This window comes from Anastrepha obliqua, chromosome 3 (genome assembly GCF_027943255.1).
Source record: "Anastrepha obliqua isolate idAnaObli1 chromosome 3, idAnaObli1_1.0, whole genome shotgun sequence".
NCBI lineage: Eukaryota > Metazoa > Arthropoda > Insecta > Diptera > Tephritidae > Anastrepha > Anastrepha obliqua.
The window spans coordinates 12530295-12553964 of NC_072894.1; the positions used below are offsets into that span (position 1 = coordinate 12530295).

The 23670-nt window shown below is 37.9% G+C and overlaps 1 protein-coding gene across 1 annotated transcript in view; it reads right to left on the reverse strand.

The window, feature by feature from the left end:
- The window catches only part of LOC129240647 (dendritic arbor reduction protein 1), a 124411-nt gene that overhangs the window by 94795 nt on the left and 5946 nt on the right, over positions 1-23670 (reverse strand). Inside the window, exons 3-4 of the mRNA XM_054876573.1 lie at positions 21392-22419; positions 18292-19027 (exon numbers count right to left, since the gene is read on the reverse strand). Of these exons, the coding sequence (XP_054732548.1) occupies positions 18292-19027; positions 21392-22419 (1764 nt within the window). The remainder of the gene's footprint in view (positions 1-18291; positions 19028-21391; positions 22420-23670) is intronic.

Genomic DNA, 23670 nt, shown 5'->3' on the forward strand with positions numbered 1-23670 from the left:
ACGAAAATCGAAAAAAAAGTGTCATCATGACCTTTATTTTTGAACGCCTTTGACGTGCTCTTTTCGGTCTGGCCTCGCCTTTAGCACGATATTCGCTTGATTGGACGGTTGTTTCAGGGTCGTAAGCATAAATCCATCTCTCATCATCTCCCGTAATGATGCATTTGAGCTTGTCCTGATAGTCTGAAAGCATTGTTTCACACACGACTTTTTTCCAAGAAATTGAGAGTTTTCGGTACCAAACAAGATTTTACTTTTCGTAGGCCCAAATGATCTTTCAAATGGTTTTCACAGATCCTTCTGATATTCCGATCATATCAGTAAGGTCTTTGAAGTCTTTGTACCACTTATAAACATTTTTCTGCGACATGGTCGAATCACCAAATGCCTTCTGCAACATGCTAAGTGTTTCCGCAGCCGAAATTTCATTCCGCAAACAAAATTTGATGGCACTTCTCTGCTCAATCAAATCAGACATTGTAAAAATCGAAAAATGCACTCTTGGTCGTTTGGTAAACACAAGCGTATATATATGACTGATAATGACATTCACATGAAAGTTGGCCCAGATGTTATTAACAGTACTGCCAACTCATGAAAAAATAACTAGAGCGAAATTTTAATCCCGCGAAGTTTGACAAATAAATTCACCTTACTTTTTGCCCACAGTATATAATTATAATATATTGGGCTGGGGAATAAGTTCATAGCGTTTTTATAACTTCTTTTATTTTACAATGATCTGCTTGCAGTTTGGCAAAGGGTAGGTATTAATTCGATAGATCTCTTTCTGCTCTACGAAACTATGTTAATTGTACGAGTATTTTTGAGTTACTTAATTTTTTATTAGTTTTGAGGCTTACAATTTGGAATACCCAGGAGGTATTAAAAATCAATATCTTCGACACCTGCCCTTCTTTGCTTTTCATCGAGGTGAAAAAGCTGCCGAAGCAGCCTGGGACATTTGCGGCGTGAATGGAGAAGGTGCCATAGGGGAGTTTACAGCACGGAAATAGTTTGCAAAGTTCAAAAATGGGACTTCCCGTGGCGACAGGCTTCCTGAATTCGTTAAAGAACGTCTCAAATCACTTTTGAATAAGAGTAGTCGCCAACCCAGTCGTGAATTAGAGGAAAAAACGAACTGCAATCATGAAACGATTCTCAGTCACTTTCATTCAATGGGAAAAATTGGGAGCCTGAGTGTGTCACGAACTCAACGAAAAGACATAGAAGGTCGCCTTCAAATTGCTTCTCAGTATCTCGTCCGCCATCGAGCAACTCGCAATCATAAACAGCGCGTTTTGTAGCGAGTCGCCTCGGGAGATGAGAAGTGGTGCCTATACATCAATGTGAAGCAAAGAAAGGAGTGGGTGGCTGCAGGAGATACGCCAAATCCGATAGTCAAGCGTGATCTTCATCCAAAGAAGATCATGAGATGTGTTTTTGGTGGGACTGGGAGGGCATGGTGCTCGGGAAAATGATCGAAAAGTATGCCACGGTCCACAAGAAGCTCTACAATGCTCAGTTACACCACGTGAATGCGGCTATTCGACTGAGAAGACCTAACCGACATGGTCAAATCATACTCCTACATCCAACGCCAGGTTCATGTTGCACAAGTCGTCAAAGCCATACTCCAAGGGGTCGTTCAGCCTGCGCCGTATTCCCCAGTCCTTGCACCAACCGATTACCATCTTTTCGGTTCTCTATCAAACCATATTAAGGGCGGTACCTTTGATAACCAAGAGGTCCCTAAAAGCTGGCTTAACAACTTTTTTGTCACCAGACCAGGCGATTTTTGGCAGAACGGCATCAACAAATTGGTCGATAGGTGGAAAGAGGTGGTAAACAGCAAAGGGGAATATATAATATAATTGATTAACTTATTGATACAATTATTGTTTTTTGCTTAAATAGAAGTCTTCAGTAAAAACGCTACGCAAAACGAAACAAAAATGTTTAAAACGGTTTTAGAAAATAAAGTGCGGCTGAAAATTTTCTTGTGAATTGCATATGTGGCACACACACACATACACACCCCTATTGTAAGATAGGCAGGCCCCAGTTGCAAACACCAGCTACTGGCATGCGAACAATTATTGATAAGCCCATTACACAGTAGCCATAACTACTTAAACATATTTTTGTCTGTATGTATATGTCTGGACATGTACATTAAAGCGCAATCAAGAGCCGCAACAGTAGCAACAAATATTAATAACAACAATAACAGCTAGCATTACTGAGTAGCTGTGATGGGTCATCAATTAGTTAAATTAAAAGACAATTTCTTACCACATCACCCATCATTCGTGCGCTCATTTTTCTTACTTCCAAGCTTCCTGCAATCACAGCGAAATTTTAAAGGAAGCGACGATGATTTATAGACGTCCACTTTGCATGTAACATAAATATACACATACATATGCATGGAAGTGCAGGAGTACGAGTATAATTGGTTGCAATTTTAGCTAGTTAGCACTGTTTGATGAGTAGCCACAGTGACTTGCTGAAGGCATCATATTTCGTTGCTCGTTGGCTACTTAATTGTTGACTATCCCCTTATTACTGCCAGTTATTGGCATCTGCCGCCATCTGGTGGATAAGTGTGTGCGTTTAGTTTGCATGCGTATTGGTTGTTTGCGCACAATTAGCAATTCATAAAATTAGCATCATCACCCATACTTTTAATGACAAAGTGCGTACGAACTTACAGGTTCATATGCAGCTCGCGTAAGAACTACAGTGGCAGCACATTCTGACAACTTTCTCTGCGACTTTTTAAGTTTTACATTTTTTTCATAAAATGATGCTTCTATCCCTCCACAACAAATACCATATAAATTAAAGTTTCAAACTTTGCGCAAAATTTATGAAAATTCGATAAATTTGCATTTCAAACCTTTCATCCCTTTTATTTATTTATTTATTTTTTGAAGTAAAAATTAATCAACAAAACAAAATGTCTTACAGACTAATGCAATGGCTTTAACAAAAAATATAAAAATATTCTTAATAAGTAAGGAAAAAATATTGAAATACAATAAACCAATCACTTGTAAGCAAAGTCTGTTTAGAGGAGCAAAGTCAATGGCAAAAGATTTGTTGATAATATTGAATTGGATCAGACCTCTCATGATAATGAGATGTGGAGTTAAGTTAGATTCCCTCCAGAAGGACGTGGCAATCTACAACAACCTGAATAATATCAAAGAAGAAATATAAAGACAAAATAGATAGCCGAGACTGCGCAGATTTCACATTGAAAGGCAGGCATCTGTGCTAGAATAGAATGAGAGTGTGGGGTCAGAAATACGAAGGGAACGTAGAGCAAAGCCAATGGAAACTTTGTGGCTACTTTCGATTCGCGTTATATGACAGCCATATCAAAAAGACCGCAGTCATATCAAGGTCTCCAAATTAAAGATGCATATTCCATTTAAGGACGCCGTAGCCGCTTGGATTGGTGCGTGACTACCATTCGGAATTCACAGAGAGAACGTAGGTTCGCATCTCGGTGAAACACCAAATTGAAGAAAAAGTTGTTTCTAATAGCGGGCGCCCCTCAGCAGGTAATGGCAAACCTCCGAGTGTATTTCTGCCATGAAAAAAGGCTCCTCATAAAAACCATTTGCCGTTCAGAGTCGGCTTAAAATTGTAGGTCCCTCTATTTGTGTAACGAAATCAAGACGCACGCCACAAATAGGAGAAGGAGCTTGGCCAAACATCTAAAACGGGTGTAGACGCCAATTATATATACATTAGGGCGGGTCGATTTAAAAATCGCTCATTGCTCAGTGAAAACCGTATTCTAGGGATCAAAATAAGAAACTTTGCCGAAAGAACCATACCTCTAAAACGAATTCTGATGTCCCCCTATTTGGGTCGAACGAAAAATCCCACTTTGACCCATTTAGAGTGCTCGAATCGAGTCCAAATGTATGACCGACCCCCACTAACTTTGGACGGCCGATCCACCCATGCCAGTGGCACACCCCCTGGAACTCCCCTGGGGGGTTCCCCATACAATCATTTCGAAAAATCACCATTTTTGGCCTTTACATGCGAAAAGAAACTAAAAAGTTCGACCCAAATTGGGGGACATCAAAATTCGTTTTAGAGGTATGGTTTCTCCGGCAAAGTTTCTTATTTTGATCCCTAAAATATGATTTTCACAGAGCAATGGGCGATTTTTTTGCCTCCCCACAAATCGACCCGGCCTAATATACATGTACAAGTATTAATATGTATATATATTTCATTTTAGAACGAACAAATTATGTGTAGAGCCCTTTAAGGGTATAAAGATTTGTAAATTCGGTACACCTGCCCCTTTTCTTTACGTTCTTTTTGCAGCGTTCCATGTGATATCGGCATCTGCTGGCTTGCGCACCAACGCACCCTTCTCCAAGTAATCTGTATCCGAGCGCGACCTCTGCTCCCTTGTGGCTTCCAGCCCAGTGTCATTCTCGTGATGCCATCTAATGCTTTTCTAAGCGTGTGAACTATCCATCGACACTTTCTGCATTTGATTTGCCATAGAATGGGCGCATCATTGGTTGGTCTCCACAGCGGGTCGTTGCTAATGGTGTTCGGCCAGAATATTCAGCAGATGATGCGGACGCATTTGTTAACGAAAGATTATCGTCTGGAAATTTGCGAACTCGCTCACACTTTGTTTAGCCTGTAGTTGACATCTTCATCTGTTCCACCATCTGCCGTGGAATGCGTGTGTGCGTGTTTTTGTGGAATTCTTCAGTTAAGCAATACCTTTGGCCACATCGTTCGAAAACAACAAGTTGGAGCCAAAGTCAACAGACGGATTCCCTTCATACGCAAACCCAAAATCACTGACTGGAAGAAGAAAATTGGAATTAAATTAAAACAAAAAAAAAACGGCAAAGAGGTTTGCCGCTTCTTTAGCAGAATTTTGCACGTTTACCATTGAGAAATAAAGCACATGGACTTTTGAGGCATTTTTTTCGATTTTATGATAATCCTTTTGGATTGGCAGTTATATTGGCTTCATAATTTGAAATGCAGTTAATATGTAAAAACCTAACTAACAGTGGTATTTTTTTAGAATATTCTTCAAACTTCAAAAAATTATTTTATGAAGGAATTTGTTCCTTAGGTTCTTTCACTTTCTTTCAATTTTATTAATATCATAGTTTCTTATATTTTATTTATAAGGAATACAACTGTGAAGGAGCTCAAATTTCTATATTATTCGCTCCGGACGGAAAAACATTTAATGAATGGGTGACATTTTTTTCATATGCAGGAAAGCACATATTTGGATTTGTCCCGGATATGTCCGGAATAAGTCGCAAAAGATCATGCGACCACAGCCGCTGGCAAAAAAAACTGTATTTTCTTTCGTCTAAATGCTGTGCAAATTTTAATATCCAAGATTTTATTTACAATCAAATTTTATTTGAAAAATGTATAATATATATTTGACCGAGAAAGGGCTTGCACCGGCGTGTTCAGCATATCAAGCTGTAGTCTAACTACAGCTAGCTCAAGCTACATTATCCCGTCGTCGTCATGTGCGAGTGCAGTGCGTATTTAGGTTTTCCTCTCAGTCTTGTTACTTTCGCACTTCGAAGAAGTGATTCAAAATTTTGGAATTAATTACCCCGGAATAACCTTTTTAGCGGATAGTCCCACAATATTTTGCTAGGCGACTTCTACTTGACTGGCATCGCTTACACAAATACATACTTGAATAAACTTTGAAATTATTTGCCAATCAATACTAACAGAATAAACTTACATAGTTATTGATTGGATGCTACTTACTTAAATATAATAAACAATATACTTATATGTATGTATGTATGTATATACTCATGCAAGCGTAAATTCGACTTGCTAGAAAAGCAGCTACGCAAATAACTGCTTATAAAGGGTGGTTAAATTTTAAGGGCCAATGCTGAATATGAACCACACCTACACCTCAAGTTTTCTTCTGCATTCCATTTAACATTTTTCAATTTCAGATTAACTCAATTTGATCCATGGAAAAATATACAATCGAGCAACGCGTTAAAGTTATTCAGGCTTATTATGAAAATGGGCGTTCAAATCAAAATGCGTATCGCGCACTTCGTGAAGAAAATCATCTTCAGAGGCACATTTTCACCTCAGTGGATTCGTCAATAAGCAGAATTCTCGCATTTGGGCGAATGATAATCCAAGAGTGATTGCCGAAAAACCAATGCACCCACAAAGAGTGACTGTTTGGTGCGGTTTATGGGCCGGCGGCATCATTGGGCCGTATTTGGGTGTATTTTTTTCAAAATGAGGCCGGTCAGGCAGTTACTGTAAATAGTGTTCGCTATCGTGAGATGATAACGAACTTTTTATGGCCCGAATTGGAAGATATGGATGTGGACGATATATGGTTTCAACAATACGATGCCAGTTGCCACACAGCTAACGAAACAATGGCTCTTTTGCGCGAAAAATTTGATGGCCGAATAATCTCACGTCACGGCGATGTCAATTGGCCGCCCAGATCATGTGATTTGACACCGTTGAACTTCTTTCTTTGAGGTTATTTGAAAGAAAAGGTGTACGTCGATAAGCCAGTAACAATTCAAGAGCGAAACGATGAGATAATTCGGCACATTAACGGCATAGAACCTCAATTATGCCTCAGCGTCATCGACATTTCGAAAATTTGGATCATCGGATGGAGGTGTGCCGCCGAGGCCGCGGCGGCCATTTGGCCGGTATTTTATTCTACGCATAATTGAGCCATACCAGTATTATCATAATAAAGAGAAGTGACAATAATTTCTTAAAAAATTTTTATTTTATTTAAAATCAATACAGGCCCTTGAAACTTAACCACCTTTTATGCTTATTGCGGTGGAGGTGGTCGTTTGCGTTTGTGTATACTTGGGTATGCGCAAATTTACATATGTATGTATGTATGTATGTGTAAAGTAGCAAATATTAGGTAGAAGATATTTGTAGCACGTAGCGACAACTTCACACACACTGACTCACTAAAGAATCCAACAATACGACAAAAATATAAACGAAGCATATGGCATAAAAATAGACAAATATAGAAATACGCAGACAGGCATTTGTTAGCATAGGCATATTGACAGTTAGACAGGCAACGGAGAGTCTTAGCAAATAACTAGATTAAGCCAAGCAGGAACGTTTAGTTTGTAATGTATGCACATCCATACGTTGATAGATGTCTTAGAGAGAAGTGGAGAGAATGGGTGGAGTCTGTAGTAATTTCTTAGGCATACTCTACTCGCTATTTGGGGCCTAAAACACTGATATCAGGTTTGAAATTAAGGCGCCTAAAAACTCGCGAGTGGCGAGCTACTAACCAATCCGATAAATTTCAAATTCGAGCGATGTATCGGATCAGTTGCTCCTAAGTTTGAGAAAGGGGAAGTTTGAAAAATAAACGACCTCAAAGGCCTTCGGCTGTGTGTCTGCTGTATGATATTTTGCATTGGGTGAAAATTTATTGACACATAATGCCCTTGCACTTGCATAGATAGGATTTACCTTAGCGCCCTCGAGTCGGGTGGTTGCCGTGATTCAAAAAATATTAGCCGTATCGCGCGCTCGAATTATAAACTATTTGCAAAATTTGCAATGGAATTATATGCTCAGGCAAAAAAAGCTAACTGTATCTTTAGCGTATTCAGATGGAATAAATTGCTTGGATGTAATTGGTTTGTGAAACCATGTTTTTCATAAGAGTAAGAGACGAAGTGATTGCTATTTGTAGAATGCGGCCTCCCTTCTTCTGAAGTATGTAGAACTACAACTATGTACAATAGGTCGGGTCGATTTGTGGGGAAGCAAAAAAATCGCCCATTGCTCTGTGAAAATCAGGGTCGGTCATACATTTGGACTCGATTGGAGCACTCTAAATGGGTCAAAGTGGGATTTTTCGTTCGACCCAAATTGGGGGACATCAGAATTCGTTTTAGAGGTATGGTTCCTTCGGCAAAGTTTCTTATTTTGATCCCTAGAACACGATTTTCACAGAGCAATGAGCGATTTTTAAATGGACCCGCTCTAATGTACAACCAATCCGACGAAAGTTGCGTCATTTAAGGCGCATTATATCATCATATAAATCTAAATTCTTGATAGCTTGAAAATGAAACATTTTTACTGCATTTGGTTTTAATTTGCTGATAACCAACTTTAGTAACAATTTCAATAAAGCTAAAAACCTGGTACAAAATCGACTATATTGTTATTTTTCGTTTGTTTTTTATTATACTGTTATTGGAATGGAGGTATGAAAATCCACAAAACGCCTGGTTGTTCCACCGCCTGTAAGATCACTATTTGAGTTTATATAGTCCGACTTAAAGGTGTATCTCGACATGGAACTGTGCTTGTCTGTACCGTTGCTTTGGTAGCTCCTTATTTTTATTGCTAGTATTATATTTTGAATTGAGTTAAATTATTTTTGCTTCAAATTGCTTTTTTGACGGTTCTTTTAGAGAATTTCTTCTTCATTTATTAATTGAAATTTCTTTTGATTTTTGGCGTGTTTTGTCTTTTATGAGCTCGGCTTGGAAATTATTTTATATCGGCAAACATTTTCTTGTATTAATATTTTTATTTATTTATTTGTTTACATGAAAACTAATTATAAATAAATTGTTCGTTGACTACTAGGGCCTTCGGCTCTTTCATTATTATTTTTTCAATTAGGCTTTTCTTAGGCATGACTTGGGGTTTCCTATGAAACTTTTCTTATATTGCAGAATTTTTTAATTTATTTCAATTTATTTGCGTTTTTTGGTTTTTCATCTTTTTTATATTCTTAGTTTTACTTCTTTTTCTCCCTCATCCGTTAGCTCTATGCGTCCTTCGTGTCGAGGAGAAATTCTTGACTACAAATTCGACAGTTTTTCTTAAACCATAGCTTAATGAGTTCATGCCCGACTATATTTTGACTTGGCTTATGCGCCATAGTAGATAGTTTTATGTATCAGCGCAGTGCATAATCGAATCAACTCACTGCGCTGCGCTTGCGCATTCGTCAGGCCGACAAGACGCATTTTTGTGCAATGTCCACAACAAAGTTTTATTGCTTACCTGCGTTCACTGATATGTCAATCAAGTGCCATATAGCTGCACTTGCACTAATGCACCAATACACATGCACAACTGAAATACATGCACCATATATACTTAGGCATCGATGAACGCTTGAACAATGCGCTGTGTGCCTTTATGGCATAATAACTTCATTTGGTAGCAGGAACCGTAAAAGAGCCACCAGCAGCAGCTGAGTTTAGTGCTGAATGTGAGTGTTGTTGGACTATTTGCAGCAAACGACATTGTTGACCATTTATTGTGCGCGTTCAAACATTTCTTTCTGTGCTCTTTTTCACCACCAGCAACAGAAGCGAAGCAGTAACGCAGGCAACGCGTACTGCGTCAAGTTCATTGCTACGTTGTTGTTGCTCATTGTTGTTTTTGTTGCCCGTATTGGTATTTGTCGTTACGAGTATTTTGTTAATTTTTTTTTTCTGTTTTTTTGCTCTGTTGTTTGTATGTACTATATTGTGCGCTAAAATTGTAAACGATTTTTAAACGTGTCGCAGTAGCTTCTTATGCCTATTAACAACCTGTGCCTATGTAAACATTGCCAGGGTTGTCGTAGTTATACTTACATACTTTGTACATATTTCGGTTTTCTGTTTTTTTTTTTTTGGTTTCTTTGGTTTTTTTTTATATTGCATGTTGTTGTTGCGCGAAGTGTTTGTGGTCTAGTGTCGAGATTTTTGTGCCTATTTTGGCTAAAAGTATTTAACGCAACTACACATAAACGCGCATAGTCTTTGGCATGCAATGTTGCAAGTCTCTTACTTGCGAGCAAACATTTTCATAGCATAAGTTTGTGCATGTGTGTGTGAATTGAAATACGCTAGAAATATCCGCACTTTACAATGTAACTGGCCATGCCTCATTGTGGGCAACTACTGCTATTGCCATTAACATTGGGTGTTGCAAGGAAATTAACCCAAATTAGAAGTGAAAACATTTCTGAGATTTCTCTCACTATTCGGTGTGACGATAAGTTGAAATTGCGCGTTTATGTTTGAGCTGGGTAGCCATTTAATGGCTGATGCTGCACACAGCTACTATGCACAACCACACACACACACACACTTGTACTTATTTCTGGCGGAGCGCGCGCATATGAGCAGTTAAATTGGCATATGGAGGTATGGTAAATAAATGCCACTTTTGTATTTTATTTTTCGTATTTCCTTAGAGTGGCAAATTTTGTGTGTGATTGTGTTTTGCTCGTTTGGTTTTGTGGTTTTGCTTCACTGTTTTTTTTTTTTTGTTTTTGTTCAGTTTTCTGCTAATTTCATTGTATGATCGCATATACTCTGGGTAAATTTGCATGCCTGTTGACAATGGTTGACCTCCCAGTCAGTGTTTAATGTTGCTTTGCCATGTATTTTATGTTTAACAAAAATGTTTAAATATTCGATTTTCCACTTAAGGCACCGCAATAATTGCATACAATTTACCGGGACATGCATTTATGACTACTGTAACATGTCCATTAATGCGTTAAATATGCGAATCCGGCTGAGTAGAAGCAGAAATACAAAACAAACTTAAACCACAACCGAAATTCAAAATAATAAAAAATAACTAAAAATCCGCAGTAACTTTTAACAGAGGATGCATGGTCATTTTGCTCGTACTAGAAGTGCTTGACAATTACAATATTTAAAATCCTTAGGTTTTGAAACGCGAATTTTCATTTAAGTTACGGATACGTATTTTTGAGAACTATATCACCTTAAGATCTTCTTATCCTAAAGTATCTCTCTCGACTCAATAGTTTCAATTTTTAGAGCACTATATTAAACTTCGGACTATGTCCAAACAGACAAATTAGCTAAGGAAATTAAGCTTTAAAGATTCTGCTGCTCATGGAACAGCGCATAAAGATGCAGCGCTACGTTGGCTGGGTCATGTCGTCCGGATGGATGCAAACGCTCTGGCTCTGAAAGTATTCGATGCTCTACCAGCTGGTGGTAGCAGAGGAAGAGGAAGGCCTCCTCTGCGTTGGTAAGATCAGGTGGAGAAGGACTTGGCTTTATCTGGTGTGTCCAACTCGTTGTTTAACTCGGCCAAAATCGCTTAAACGATTATAGCGCCAATCAAGAAGAAAAAGATGAACAAGGCTTTAAATTGCGTTATTGCCTTTAATGGTATGGTTAATGGTAGTAAAGGGTTAAGGTATGGGCCCTTTAGTACTGCGATTATATTGATCTATTGTGCACCCTACGCTGTCTATTGACTGTTAAGTATGCTTATGAATTGTACCAGCTCCTTCTGAGGGAGTGATTGAAGGTCTTCATCTGTAGGCATGAACTTGTTTAAAAACCTTTTCCTTCTATGCGTCAACCCCGGACATACGATGATGAGATGTTCTATAGACTCCTCATCTTCGCAGCAAAATCTGCAGGTGCTGGTGTTAGTTATGCCATATTTATGTAGGTGTTTGTTGCAGGTGAAGTGACCCGTGAGGGCGCCTGTGAGAGTGCGAATGCTCTTTTTGTTTAACGTGAGGGCCATGTTATCTCTTTTAGCGTTGAAACTTAGGAACTTTTTGGAGTGTCTAAGACCCTCTACGTTGTTCCAATGCTGATTTAATAGAGTTTTGGCCCAGTATTTTACTTTTTGTTTTAGGCTGTTTTTGTTGAATTCAAACATGAGACTAGGTCCGATGAAGTTTGCATCAACCCTTTTTTTGCTTGAAAGTCTGCCTTTTCGTTGCCGTCATATCCCTCATGCCCCGGTACCCAAATTAATGAGATATTGTTTTTGGATGCCAGGTTATTGAGTGCCTTGTGGCGTTCTAAGAGGGTTTTTGAGTTGTAGGTATAGCTATCTAAAGCTTTTAGAACTGATTGGCTGTCCGAGAGTATTTTGATCTTTACTCTCTTGTGGTTTATACGTTGCATGATGTTTGCTGCTTCCATTATTGCGTATAGTTCCGCTTGGAAGATGGTGATATCCCTTGTGAGAGTGTATGGTTTGTGGATTCTGGGCCCCACTACTCCTGCTCCTAGACCATAAGGTGTTTTTGATCCATCAGTGTACCATTTTTGTGAATCATCATTCATCCATTTCGGGTTTGTTTTCCACTCGATCCTCTCAGGAAAGGTAACTGTGTATCCTTTTGTGAAACAGAGGGTTGGGTCAATGTGGTCTGAAACTTGAGCCATTCTTATGGTGTTTTTGATTTTATTTAGGATACTTAGGTGACCGGTGAGGTGCAGCATGAGTGCTTGCGTAGCTGCTTGCTCTTGGATTGCTATATGAAGTGGTGGGAGATTAAGGAGTGCTTCCATGCCAGCTGTTGGGGTAGTTCTCATAGCCCCTGTGATGCATAGGCAAGCAAGCCTTTGTACTTTTCCCAGTTTGGTTATCGCTGTTTGTTGGATAGATGAGCTCCACCATACTAGTGTCCCATACAGTATGATTGGTCTAACTATTTGGGTGTATATCCAGTGGTCCATACTATGGCTGAGGCCCCAGGATCTCCCTAGTAATTGTCTGGTTGTCCACAAGGATTTCGTGGCTTTTTTTGTTATATTAATATATATTATAATATTGACTTTAGTATTCACTTCTGCTTCTTGATTAGCACTTAACTGATTTTATTTATTTATTTATTTATTTATTAAGCAAATGAATATAATAAATGCTTATAGGCTAGAATATGTATATATTTATAGATATCAGTAGTGAATAATTTTAGAGGCTTCCTCTTTTATAACAACTTTGACATTTGTTAAGTAGGCAGATGTACAATTTTACAAGACAGAATAACGCGTTAAAACACTAAAACTTATCATGAAAATTGTCCACTCTTAAGGAAGACATTTCGCAAAATTCGTGATTTCTTTGGTGGAAATAATCGCCTGATTTAGTCGAAAATTCAAAGGCTGGTGAAAAAATTTCAAGAAATTAGTTCTCTCGAGTAGAGAAAACGGGCTAAAAGACCAACAACTGAATTTTATCCAAGGCGATGCAGCCAATTAATATTCCTTTTTTTGAATTGCAAAAAACAATTCAACTTCAACTTTTTAAAGCTTAAGTGAGCTGGCGAAATGATTTCCAAGAAAGTCTAAAACAAAGCAAAAGTGGTGAATGAAAATTTTAAAGGACGATTGAGAAATGTCACAAACAACCTTACAAAGGCTAACGGGTAAAATGGAACTTTAACTGGTACTGGCTTGGAGGCTCTTGTAATGGTTGTTTTGTTGTTGTTGTTGTTGTTATTTTTAGTGGCAGTTGCTGACATGTGTTAAATGTGCATGCGCCTGCCATGCATGTTGCTTTCTTGTTGCAGACAGCTAACAAAAACAACAATCAACTTTATAGTGCAAGTACGAGTACGAAGCAACCGCAAGGCGTTTAGTCGCAGCTACGTAAGGCAGGGAAGGGGACAGTGAAGAAATGAGACGATGGTGTTGTCTAACATGACAGTAATGTGTAACATGCAACGTAGAGCAACGTTGCACCAATGTGACAGTTACAGTTACAGCTACGTACAATACAAAAGCTGCACAACTACGGCATACAAGCACACCCATACATATGCAAAGAGGGCAGGGGAGTAAGCGCAACTGGTCAGATTGTCTGCAAACTAAGTGGGAAAGTGAAAATTCAACACTTATTGGAAGGTGGGTGCATATTTCTGTGCTAAGTTTTCATGAATAGGCGAGTTTTTTTCTCCAACAAAATATTTCATATGAAGAGCGAAAAATGTAAGACGGAAATGACAGCGTGTTACCTTTCAGTAGTTAGTTTTTCATTTGAAAATTTTAGTGCGCGTATTTACTTGTATTTATAACCGTATATGTGCGGGGAATTTTTTAAGCTGCTTGGAAAATCAAGAATTTTGCCAGCGGTTGCCACTTTGGCTGCATGCCAAGTGGTCAGATGGCCGGCATGATGTTGGCGCGTATAGTTAACGTGAGTGTGCGAATTGAATGATAATGACAAAAAAACGCCAATACGTAGGGATGTTTAAAAGATATAGTGAATAAATTTCTAAATAATTATTTTTTTAAATACATATTTATGAGTTTTGTTATGAGTCGAGTACTCGAGTACTCAGAAAATAAAATCAGCAGCATACATTTTTCAGGTTTTAGCTAAACTAAAGTTGCTTATCATAATATTTCTGTTTTTTCAATAGGTCCATGGCAAATGTTAACGCCATTGAAGCAGACAAATTTTTAGAAAACATTTTTCTTATGTTTCAATAAAAATAAATTTGGTGCGAGCATTTCTAAACTGTCCTCCTTTCATTTGATTAAGTCCATATAATAAACTTTAATAAATTTATAATTATTTTTCCTATCCTGAACCTTATGTGAAAGTTTGTACTTAAAAACAAATCCTGATTCGCTGTAAAAAAAACTAAAAATAGCCACTTACTACCACGGCACTTGGGTATGTAAGTAAAATTTCTCTGATCTGGATTCCAAGACATGGGAAAATAAAGGGAAGTGAAATTGCTGATGAGCTTGCCAGAAAGGCGACGACTAAATTCGATTCAGGGGTCTACCACGTGGCCATCGGCATCCACTTGACTGCTGTTAAAGGGGAGATGCAAGGGAAAGAATTTCTCAGGAAAGCACAGATCAGTTGGAAATCTATTTCTTTGTGTGGTATTTCGAAAATCATATGGTCGCAGTGCAATAGGCGCAGGGCGCAGATAGTCCGGGGGACTGCACGCCATTCAATTCCCAAACTTTTAGCTGTGCCTATCGGTCATTGGACGATCGGCACACAGGCATAAAAGCTGAGTTTGCCATCTACTCCACATTGCAGAAGCTGTGGGGTTCTCTCACAGAAGCAGACTGTTGAGTATTTCCTCTGTAATTGTCTGGGTTTTGCGACCAGACGATTAAAGTCACTGCGTGCTCATTTCTGCGACAGCCCGAGGCAATGCTCCAGCCTAAATCCCATCAATCTGCTCCGTTACATCAACATTTCTGGTTGGCTGTAGTTATCTGCCCGTTGGAGGTCTCGTAATAGTATCGAAACGGCACTTCAGTGCTACTTGGCGGGTGACAGTCTGGTGCTTCAACCATTTCATCTACCTACCTACCACTCAACTCTAGCATCGTCTAGCAGCGCACGCAGTCGATATGGACTTTCCATTGACTGAGATGTATTACGGCACGATGGTAAGCCACTACGAGTACTTAATTTAAAATAAGGATAAATATATTCAAAATTTAAAAAAAGCGACTAACTTAAATTATCTTCCACTTAAAGTAAATCTTGATGCGTATTTTTTTTTTTTTTTTTTATTTAAGTGTAAATTTTCCGTCTGCCCAAATGTCATTAATCCAATGTTGCAACCTGAATTTTCAATTAAATGCTTCTAGCAGATATTTCCAAACACATTGAAGCATAAGAAGCAAAAAACAGTCAACTCGGTGACGGTTTTGACAGCTTAGTTCATTAAATATTGCTTGACACACTGGCATGTGAATGCATCCGCTCGTAACGCTCGAGCACTAAACGCATACAGCACAAGTTGAAATAATTTTATATTTTTCCTTTTCTTCTATGCACAAACCAGCTACCAAAGAGACGTGACAATTTTGACAAAAAGACGCACTTTGAGTATAATTTTTTCTTTTTTTTCGTGTTTCAGGCTACTGCACCGGTGTACAGAAGGTGAGAGATAAAGTATCGCATGCCAAAGAGGTGTCAATTTGCGGGCAAATGCCGCTTAGAAAAATAAAATAAATGTAGAAACATTAGTGTTTTATAAATGCGGCCACGGTGGTAAGTTTTCCAGTGGCCTCTACATACAAATTATTAAAAGCTGACACTTACTAGCTTAGCACAGCTTAAGTGACATTATTTATGAATTATTAGCTTGTCTAAATGCCGCCATCATCCGGCTGAACGAATTGCCAAAGCTTTGCAAAAAAAAAAAAAAACTTTGAAAGTTAAAGCTAAAATAAAAAATAAGCAACTTGGTGTGTTTGCGAAAAATATTTGGTTAGTGCTTAGTATTTTAGTATTTTAAAGTAAGTATTTTTGAAAAACAAAAACAAAAAAGTCTTACCACAAAAACCACTTTCGGACGTCGTAAACGATAGCTAAGTCGACGACTTAAATATTTTAGTAATTGTAGCAAAAATGTTTGAAAAGAAAACAAAATAGCTGCTGAAATTACCAAATGGCGCCAATTCAAATACCAGTCATGGCTTTTATAGGCTTTGTAGGCCGAATTATTATAATTAAAGCAAAATTAATGGTAATTGCTGTAATAAATATAAAACTAAAGAAATGTGTTTTTCAATTTAAGCGCGCATTATGAAATAATAAAACCATAATTGGCTAATATTAAAATATCGAATGCATATGTTATATAAAACATTATAACTGTTCCTTGTGACCTCATGCTGGGGCTTGAATACGATTTTACATATAAGCGAAATACCGACTTCAAAGCGCGCCTAGGGTATATACCTATGAAATGAGACTTTTTTCAATTTCAAAAGTTTATTAACAAAAAATGGTTACAAATTTAATCTTCAAATTAATAGCCATCGCTAGCGACACATTTCTCCCATCTCTCAGGCAATTTGTGGTTGCCGCGCCAAACAACTTGGCCGTCTTTGGCCGCAAACCAATCATCAAGCCATTTTTCGGCTTCTTCGTGAGAATTGAAGCGCTGCTCGGAAAGTGCGTGGCCCATCGATGCAAACAAATGATAATCGGCGGGCGCCAAGTCTGGTGAGTAAGCCGCATGCACCAGCGGTTCCCAATCGTACGTCTCCACCAATCCCCGGGTCGCTCTTGTTCGATGTGGCGGTGCATTGTCATCAAGAAAATCATCAAGAAAAATTACTTTGTGACACCGATCGGCATATTCTGGGCATTTTCGGTGTATGGCGCTGTTCAAATCGGCCAATTGTCGTTGGTAGCGTGTACCGTCAACTGTTTCACCTGGTTTTAATAGCTCGTACCAAATCATACTACGCTGGTCCCAGAAAACACACAGCATTGCCTTGCGGCCGAAGCCATTTGGTGTGGCCGTTGTTTTTGGCTTGTGGTCGGGCGGACCATACGATCTTTACGCTTGGGATTGGAGAAATACACCCATTTTTCATCACCCGTAACGATTCGATGCAAAAAGGACTTCATTTTGAACTGCGAGAGCAGCATTTCACAAGTGGTTTTTCGATGTCCGTTTTTTTTTCATGTAGTCGTCCATTTCATTGTATATTGTATTTAGTGGTTTTGGTGTGTCGTTCTTCTGTTCAGAAGGTAGTCTAATAGCACTTTTTGCTATCTCCTCTGCTTATCTCTCATCATATTTCGTTCCCCATAATGCCTTTGTGACCAGGCACTCTATAGATATGCAGCCTACTGTTTGCGGCTAGCCTTTCTATGGCCTTCCTGCCCCGTCGAACATTTTTGGGCTTAATACAATATGAACTTATGGCTTATTGCTGCTTTATTGTCCACGTATATATTTATTATTGATTTCTTTCTTGTTCTTATGTAGGCTGAACTCCTCTTCCTCTTGAGCTGTGACCGAAGGTTCTACAGGTGAATACCCCAGCAGCCACTAACCTCCCCTCATAATTGAAATAAGCTACAATTTTCCTTAAACCACTAGTTAACAAATACAGAACTGACTTTTTTCGACTTTGATTATGCGCCAGTATGTCTTTTTAGCTATCCAAAGCACTTTTCTGGCGACATCTCATTGCTCTTTTAAGCTTTTTTTTATATGAAGCTGCTATTTTTTCGACACAATCCCTATTTCCCACTAACCAGACAAGCGAGTATTCAGATCCATATTTAATGTACTACATATTTCAACACTCTGGAAATGAGATTGGTTGAGCTCAAAGCAGTCTGGCAGCCACCCATTAAATACCTCTAATTTTTTAGTTTTCAAACTTTTATTCGCCAATGCAAGAAAAGCGAAAGGCTGGAAATCTTGCTCTGATTTTTACTTTTTACAAAAATAAAGGAAAAGTTTAATCATTGTTTCGTCAACAATATTGAGTTATAAATTAAATAAAGTTTAATAATTGTAGTGAGCACGAGAAGGAAATATTTAAGCCCCAAATTTTTCTTCATTTCTTTATATCACAAATAAAATACGCAGCATGCCGTATTTCAAGTGGCACTTCATTAATTCAATAGGTCAGACTGAAGCGAGAACAAAAAATAATAAAAATTCAACACAAAACTCACCCTCGAAATCGCAATGATGTATGCGCCGCTTCTCCAACTCCGGGTTGTTACGCCGATTGTAGCGCACCGAGCGTATCGTCGGCACAATCAGATTTGCCAGGTGTGCCGGTGCACTGGCACCACCACCTCGCCCTCGTCCCCGACCGCTACCCATAACTCCACCACCGCTACCACTGCTGTTGATACCATGAAATCCACTGCCAATATCGATGCCTGCGCCAATACCGTTAGCGCTGAGTGGAGTTAGCGTACGCCCTGGACTTAAATGGTGCACAGAGGAGTGCAGTGGCGTCATGTTGGGGCAAATACTTGAAAGTGGACGACCCTGCTGGTGGTGGTGTTGGTGTTGTAGTTGTTGTTGTTGCTGCTGTTGCAGCAATTGTTGTTGTTGTTGTTGATAAGGTGGCGGGGGCGTGGTGCGTCGTGCTGATTGTTGTTGCGTATTGCCACTTGACGCCGCTACCGCAGCCGCCGCCGCTGCTGCTGCAGCTGCTGCTGCGGCTACCATTGAACTACCCGGACTTCCGGGATCTGAACTGGGCGGTGTTAATGGCGGTACAAATATGTGTCGCGTTGACATTGAATTGCTGCTAATGCTGGCGGCTGTTGGTGCTGCAGGTGGGCAAAGTTGCGGATTTGATTGAGATGGTTGTTGTTGCTGCTGCTGCTGTTGTTGTTGATGCAGCGTTGAGTTTGTTAGAGGTGGTGGCGGTATTTGGTATTTGGGGTGATACGGCTGCGGATAAAAATGGAGAAAAGAAAAAATAAACGCGGAGGCGATAAAGATAATTGCATTCATTTCATTGAGACGGAGTTGAGCTAAATTTTTCATTCGTTTTTTTCTGTTATAATTATTTGAAATGCATTTAATTGTTACACTGGTCTTGAAAGGTAATCCACTTAGGTATTTCTTGGTATATAGATTGGCCAATCGTATTTTGAGGAATAAATAAAAATATTTAAGTGAGATGCTGGCACAATTCAATCAAGCTTTTATTATACTTAACTGCATTTAAATACCAAAATTTCCATAAAATTGATGTTCTTCTTTTCTACACTGAGTTATTTCTATTTTGCAGGCCTAACAGAAAATATTTTTCTGTTTTTAGACAATTTCAGATACTTTCGGTGGTTTCAGTACCGTAACTATGTAAGCCAACTGCGAGCCAGTGCAGAACTTTGTTTGATAAAATTTTCATGCAGAAAAATATTTTTCCTTCTTTAACAAAAATTTATGTTTTCAGTTAATGAACCAAATAAATACCTATTTAAAAATACATAACATCAAAAATAACGATATCCATCTGTGATCTGCAAATTCAAATGTAAGATCAAACCAACTATTTGATTTAACTCTACTGCAGTGGCAACTGTAGATATTTCTAAGGTAGCTCCTAACTGCAGTTAAGCTCTTGAAGGAAATAGGCTATAAAAGACAAGTTGTAGATACAGATCAAAGATGGGCACACTGCATTACAAAGAGCAGTAATCAGTAAAATTTTACTGATAATGAAATTTAATATTTTCGGTTCTAAGTTCTGACTCTTTTGTATTTCGTGTGCCATATTCTCATCTTCCTCTTCTTTTTCTGAGGAAAAGATGATAAGACAAAACTAAAAATATTTATTGGGCACAAAAATTATATAATTTCCCTGATGATACTGCATTACAGTTTGACCACCAATAAACATTAATTATTTTACTGATAATACAAATCAAATTATATTATCAATATTTCACTGCAATTTTTGTTCAGTAATCAGTAAAAAAATATTTTACTGCATTTTTTTCCAGTAATCAGTAAACAAATATTTCACTGTAATTTTTTTTCACTAATCAGAAAACAATTTTTTACTGCAATTTTTTTCAGTAATCAGTAAAAGAATATTTTACTCCAATTTTTTTTTTCATTTTTACTGCCATTTTTTCCAGTAAAAAAATATTTTACTGCATTTTTTTCAGCAATCAGTAAACAAATATTTTACTGTTATTTTTTTCACTATTCAGATAAAATTTGTTTTACTGCAATTTTTTCAGAAATCAGTAAGAAAATATTTTACGGTAATTTTTTTTTTGATTTTCACTGGCATTTTTTCTAATAAGAAAAATATTTTACTGCATTTTTTCCAGTAATCAGTAAAAAAATATTTTACTATAATTCTTTTTTGATTTTTACTGCCATTTTTTCCAATAAAATATATTTTACTGCATTTTTTTTCAGTAATCAGTAAAAAATATTTTACTGTAATTTTTTTTCACTATTCAGAAAAAAATTGTTTTACTGCAATTGTTTTACTGCAAATTGTTTTACTGCAATTTTTTTCAGTAATCAGTAAAAAAATATTTTACGGTAATTTTTTTTTTTTTGATTTTCACTGGCATTTTTTCTAATAAAAAAATATTTTACTGCATTTTTTCCAGTAATCAGTAAAAAAATATTTTACTGTAATTTTTTTTTTTTGATTTTTACTGCCATTTTTTCCAATAAAAAAATATTTTACAGCCTTTTTTTCAGTAATCAGTAAAAAAGTATTTTACTGTAATTTTTTTTTTTTTGATTTTCACTGCCATTTTTTCTAATAAAAAAATATTTACTGCATTTCTTCCAGTAATCAGTAAAAAAATAGTTTAATGTAATTTTTTTTCACTAATCAGAAACACATTTTTTTACTGCAATTTTTTTCAGTAATCAGTAAAAAAATATTTTTATTGTAATTTTTTTCAGTAATCAGTAAAAAAATATTTTTATTGTAATTTCTTTCGGTAATCAGAAAAAAATATAATATTTCACTGTAAGTTTTTTTCAGTAATCAGTAAAATATATTTTTACTGCCATTTGTTCCAGTAATCAGTGAAAATTTACTGGTAATGCAAACTACGTTACAATATCAGTAAAAAATTATATCTACTGTCTTTCTTTTTTACTGTTACTGCAAAGTTCCGACCTATGATGCAGATCATACCATGTTTTTTTGTGGAGTTCTTTAAAATTTACCTCCATTTTTAATCGTTTGGCCCGATATTGCAAAATTTCTTTCTGCCACAATTGCATGTAGCACAGTGTAACTCAATAAGTAATTTATGTCACCTGGGCACTCACCTGATTACTATGCCAGCTATAACCGTAGCTCTCGTGCAAGTTGTTATTCATTGTTGTATTATTGTTGTTATTATTGCTCGCACTGCCGTCCAGCGTCGTAGCCGCTGTTAAGTTGGTCAGCGTTACGGACGTGCTGATCGTCACATTCGCCGAGGAGGAGGCCACAAGTCCACTGTTGCTGCAGCCGCCTCCGCCACCACCATTGAGATAATTATTGCTGCTACTTAAGTGTTGTTGAGATGCATATTGTTGATAGGAAATATTGCTATTATTATTATCACTGCCGTTTAAGGCGCTGTTGCCGACAACACCACCACCACCACCTGCAATATTGCTACCACTCAGCTCGGCATTGTGACTGCTTGCGGTGCTGCTGCAACGATTTGGTTGATTAGGACTATTGCTATTGCTGCTATTCAAAGAGGAGGCCATGTGTTGCTGCTGCTGATGATGTTGCTGGTGCTGCTGATGCAACTGCATTAGCGTTATAGTGTCATCATCATTGGTAGCAGCGAGATCGGCACCGCCGCTCCCGCTTAAGCTGGGATGATGCTGGTAGAGATGTTGCTGCTGTTGTTGTTGTTGTGCTTGCGCGTGATGTTGATGGTGTTGATGTTGCGGTGGCAGTTGATAATGGCCATAATGTTGTTGTGCGTGCAGGTGTGTGTGTTGTTGTAGCGCTGGCTTCTCCGTCTTTATCTCCATGGGACTGAGCAATGGGGTGGACAATGTTTCCAGCAGCGTATCATCGATTGCCTCCATTTTCACTTGTGGCAACAAAGTGTTGCCACCATCTACACCACTGTTCGCGTTGCCGCTGCTGCTGCTGCTGCTGCCAATAAGTGCTAAGTGTGATGTGCCACCAGTCACCGATGCCACCGTTGAACTTGAGCTGTTGCCTAACATGAGCGCATTCTCAGGATCGATATTTTGTATTGAGCTGGCGATATCCTCCCACAGGGCTGGGCGCTGGTAAGGATCATCGAGATCAGCATAGGGGTTGCATAGAGCCTCTTTGTTTTTGGTATCTTGAAAGAAGAGGTATACAAAGAAATATAAGAAAGTTGCTGACAAAACGCAAGCACGACGGCCTAACAAAACAAAAGAACGCCTAAATACATAAATGAAAGTTTAATGAGTATTAGTGTCGTTTGTGTGGTAGTGGGGGTAAATTTTGCTTAATTTTTTAAGAACCTTTTAGAGGCTAGGAGCCTTCAATGGTTGTAATGGTAATTTAATTATCGCTACAAAAAAGAAATGCAATAACAAATGAAAAGAAATGCCATTGACAATAGAAACACAAAAACAATTTAGCTGTTGAAATTTTGGTTAATCATATGCCAAGGTAAATATTGTTAGGCAAAATTTACAAGAAACATTAGTTGCGCAACAGCACCAGCAACGAAGGCATGGCAAGACACTTTAAACTCCTTTTAAACAGCTTATGAGCTTGGGCCTCGATTTGTCAATTCGACTCGTTGACAATGTGCGATCAACTAACAAAAAATAGAAGAAAGAAAAAACAGAAAACAGAAAATAGAAAACGAAAAAATTGAAATATGCAAGCAAAAGGTGGAGAAAACAAGCAGAATTTGTTTTTTTCTGTTGGGATTTGGTTTCAAATTTCACAGCTAAATAAATTATTTGCGGCATATTCGCCGAGCTCAGCTAAGCTTATTGTTAGTTGAGTTGTGTACTGTGGTTTGCTTAGAGTGACCATGCGAGACAAGATGTGAATGCTCATGAATAACTATAAATAAAAATCAATTTTGTCGCTATTTATTAATTTTGACGATTTTACTATTTAATACTTTATATTCTAACAAATCAGCGCTGACAGAAAACAAGAAATATAAAATCGCAAAAAATAATCCAAATGCATTTAAAAAAAACTTCATGTGAAAAAAAATAGTTTCAACTGTTGATGTTTGTGGTCACATTAACAATTTGTCAATATCAGTTTGCTTATTTTTCTATTTTCATACACATAAATGATGGCTTTGAATGATTGCGGATTTGACGATATAACCGAATGGGTATGTGCGTGACTCTATCACTTGATCGATGCTGCATTTGCAGCCCACTGTGGGCCATTCAGAGCTGGCATAAGCAACTAGCAAAGAATGGCTGAGTTAATTATAGACTTATATATACAGGGTGGTCTAAATAGTGTTCTGTTTTTAATCATATCTTATTTTGACTGTGCCAACTCCTTGCCATTACAAATCTATACAAAAAACCAATATCATATCTCCACGAAGTGACTAGCTTTGCGCTGA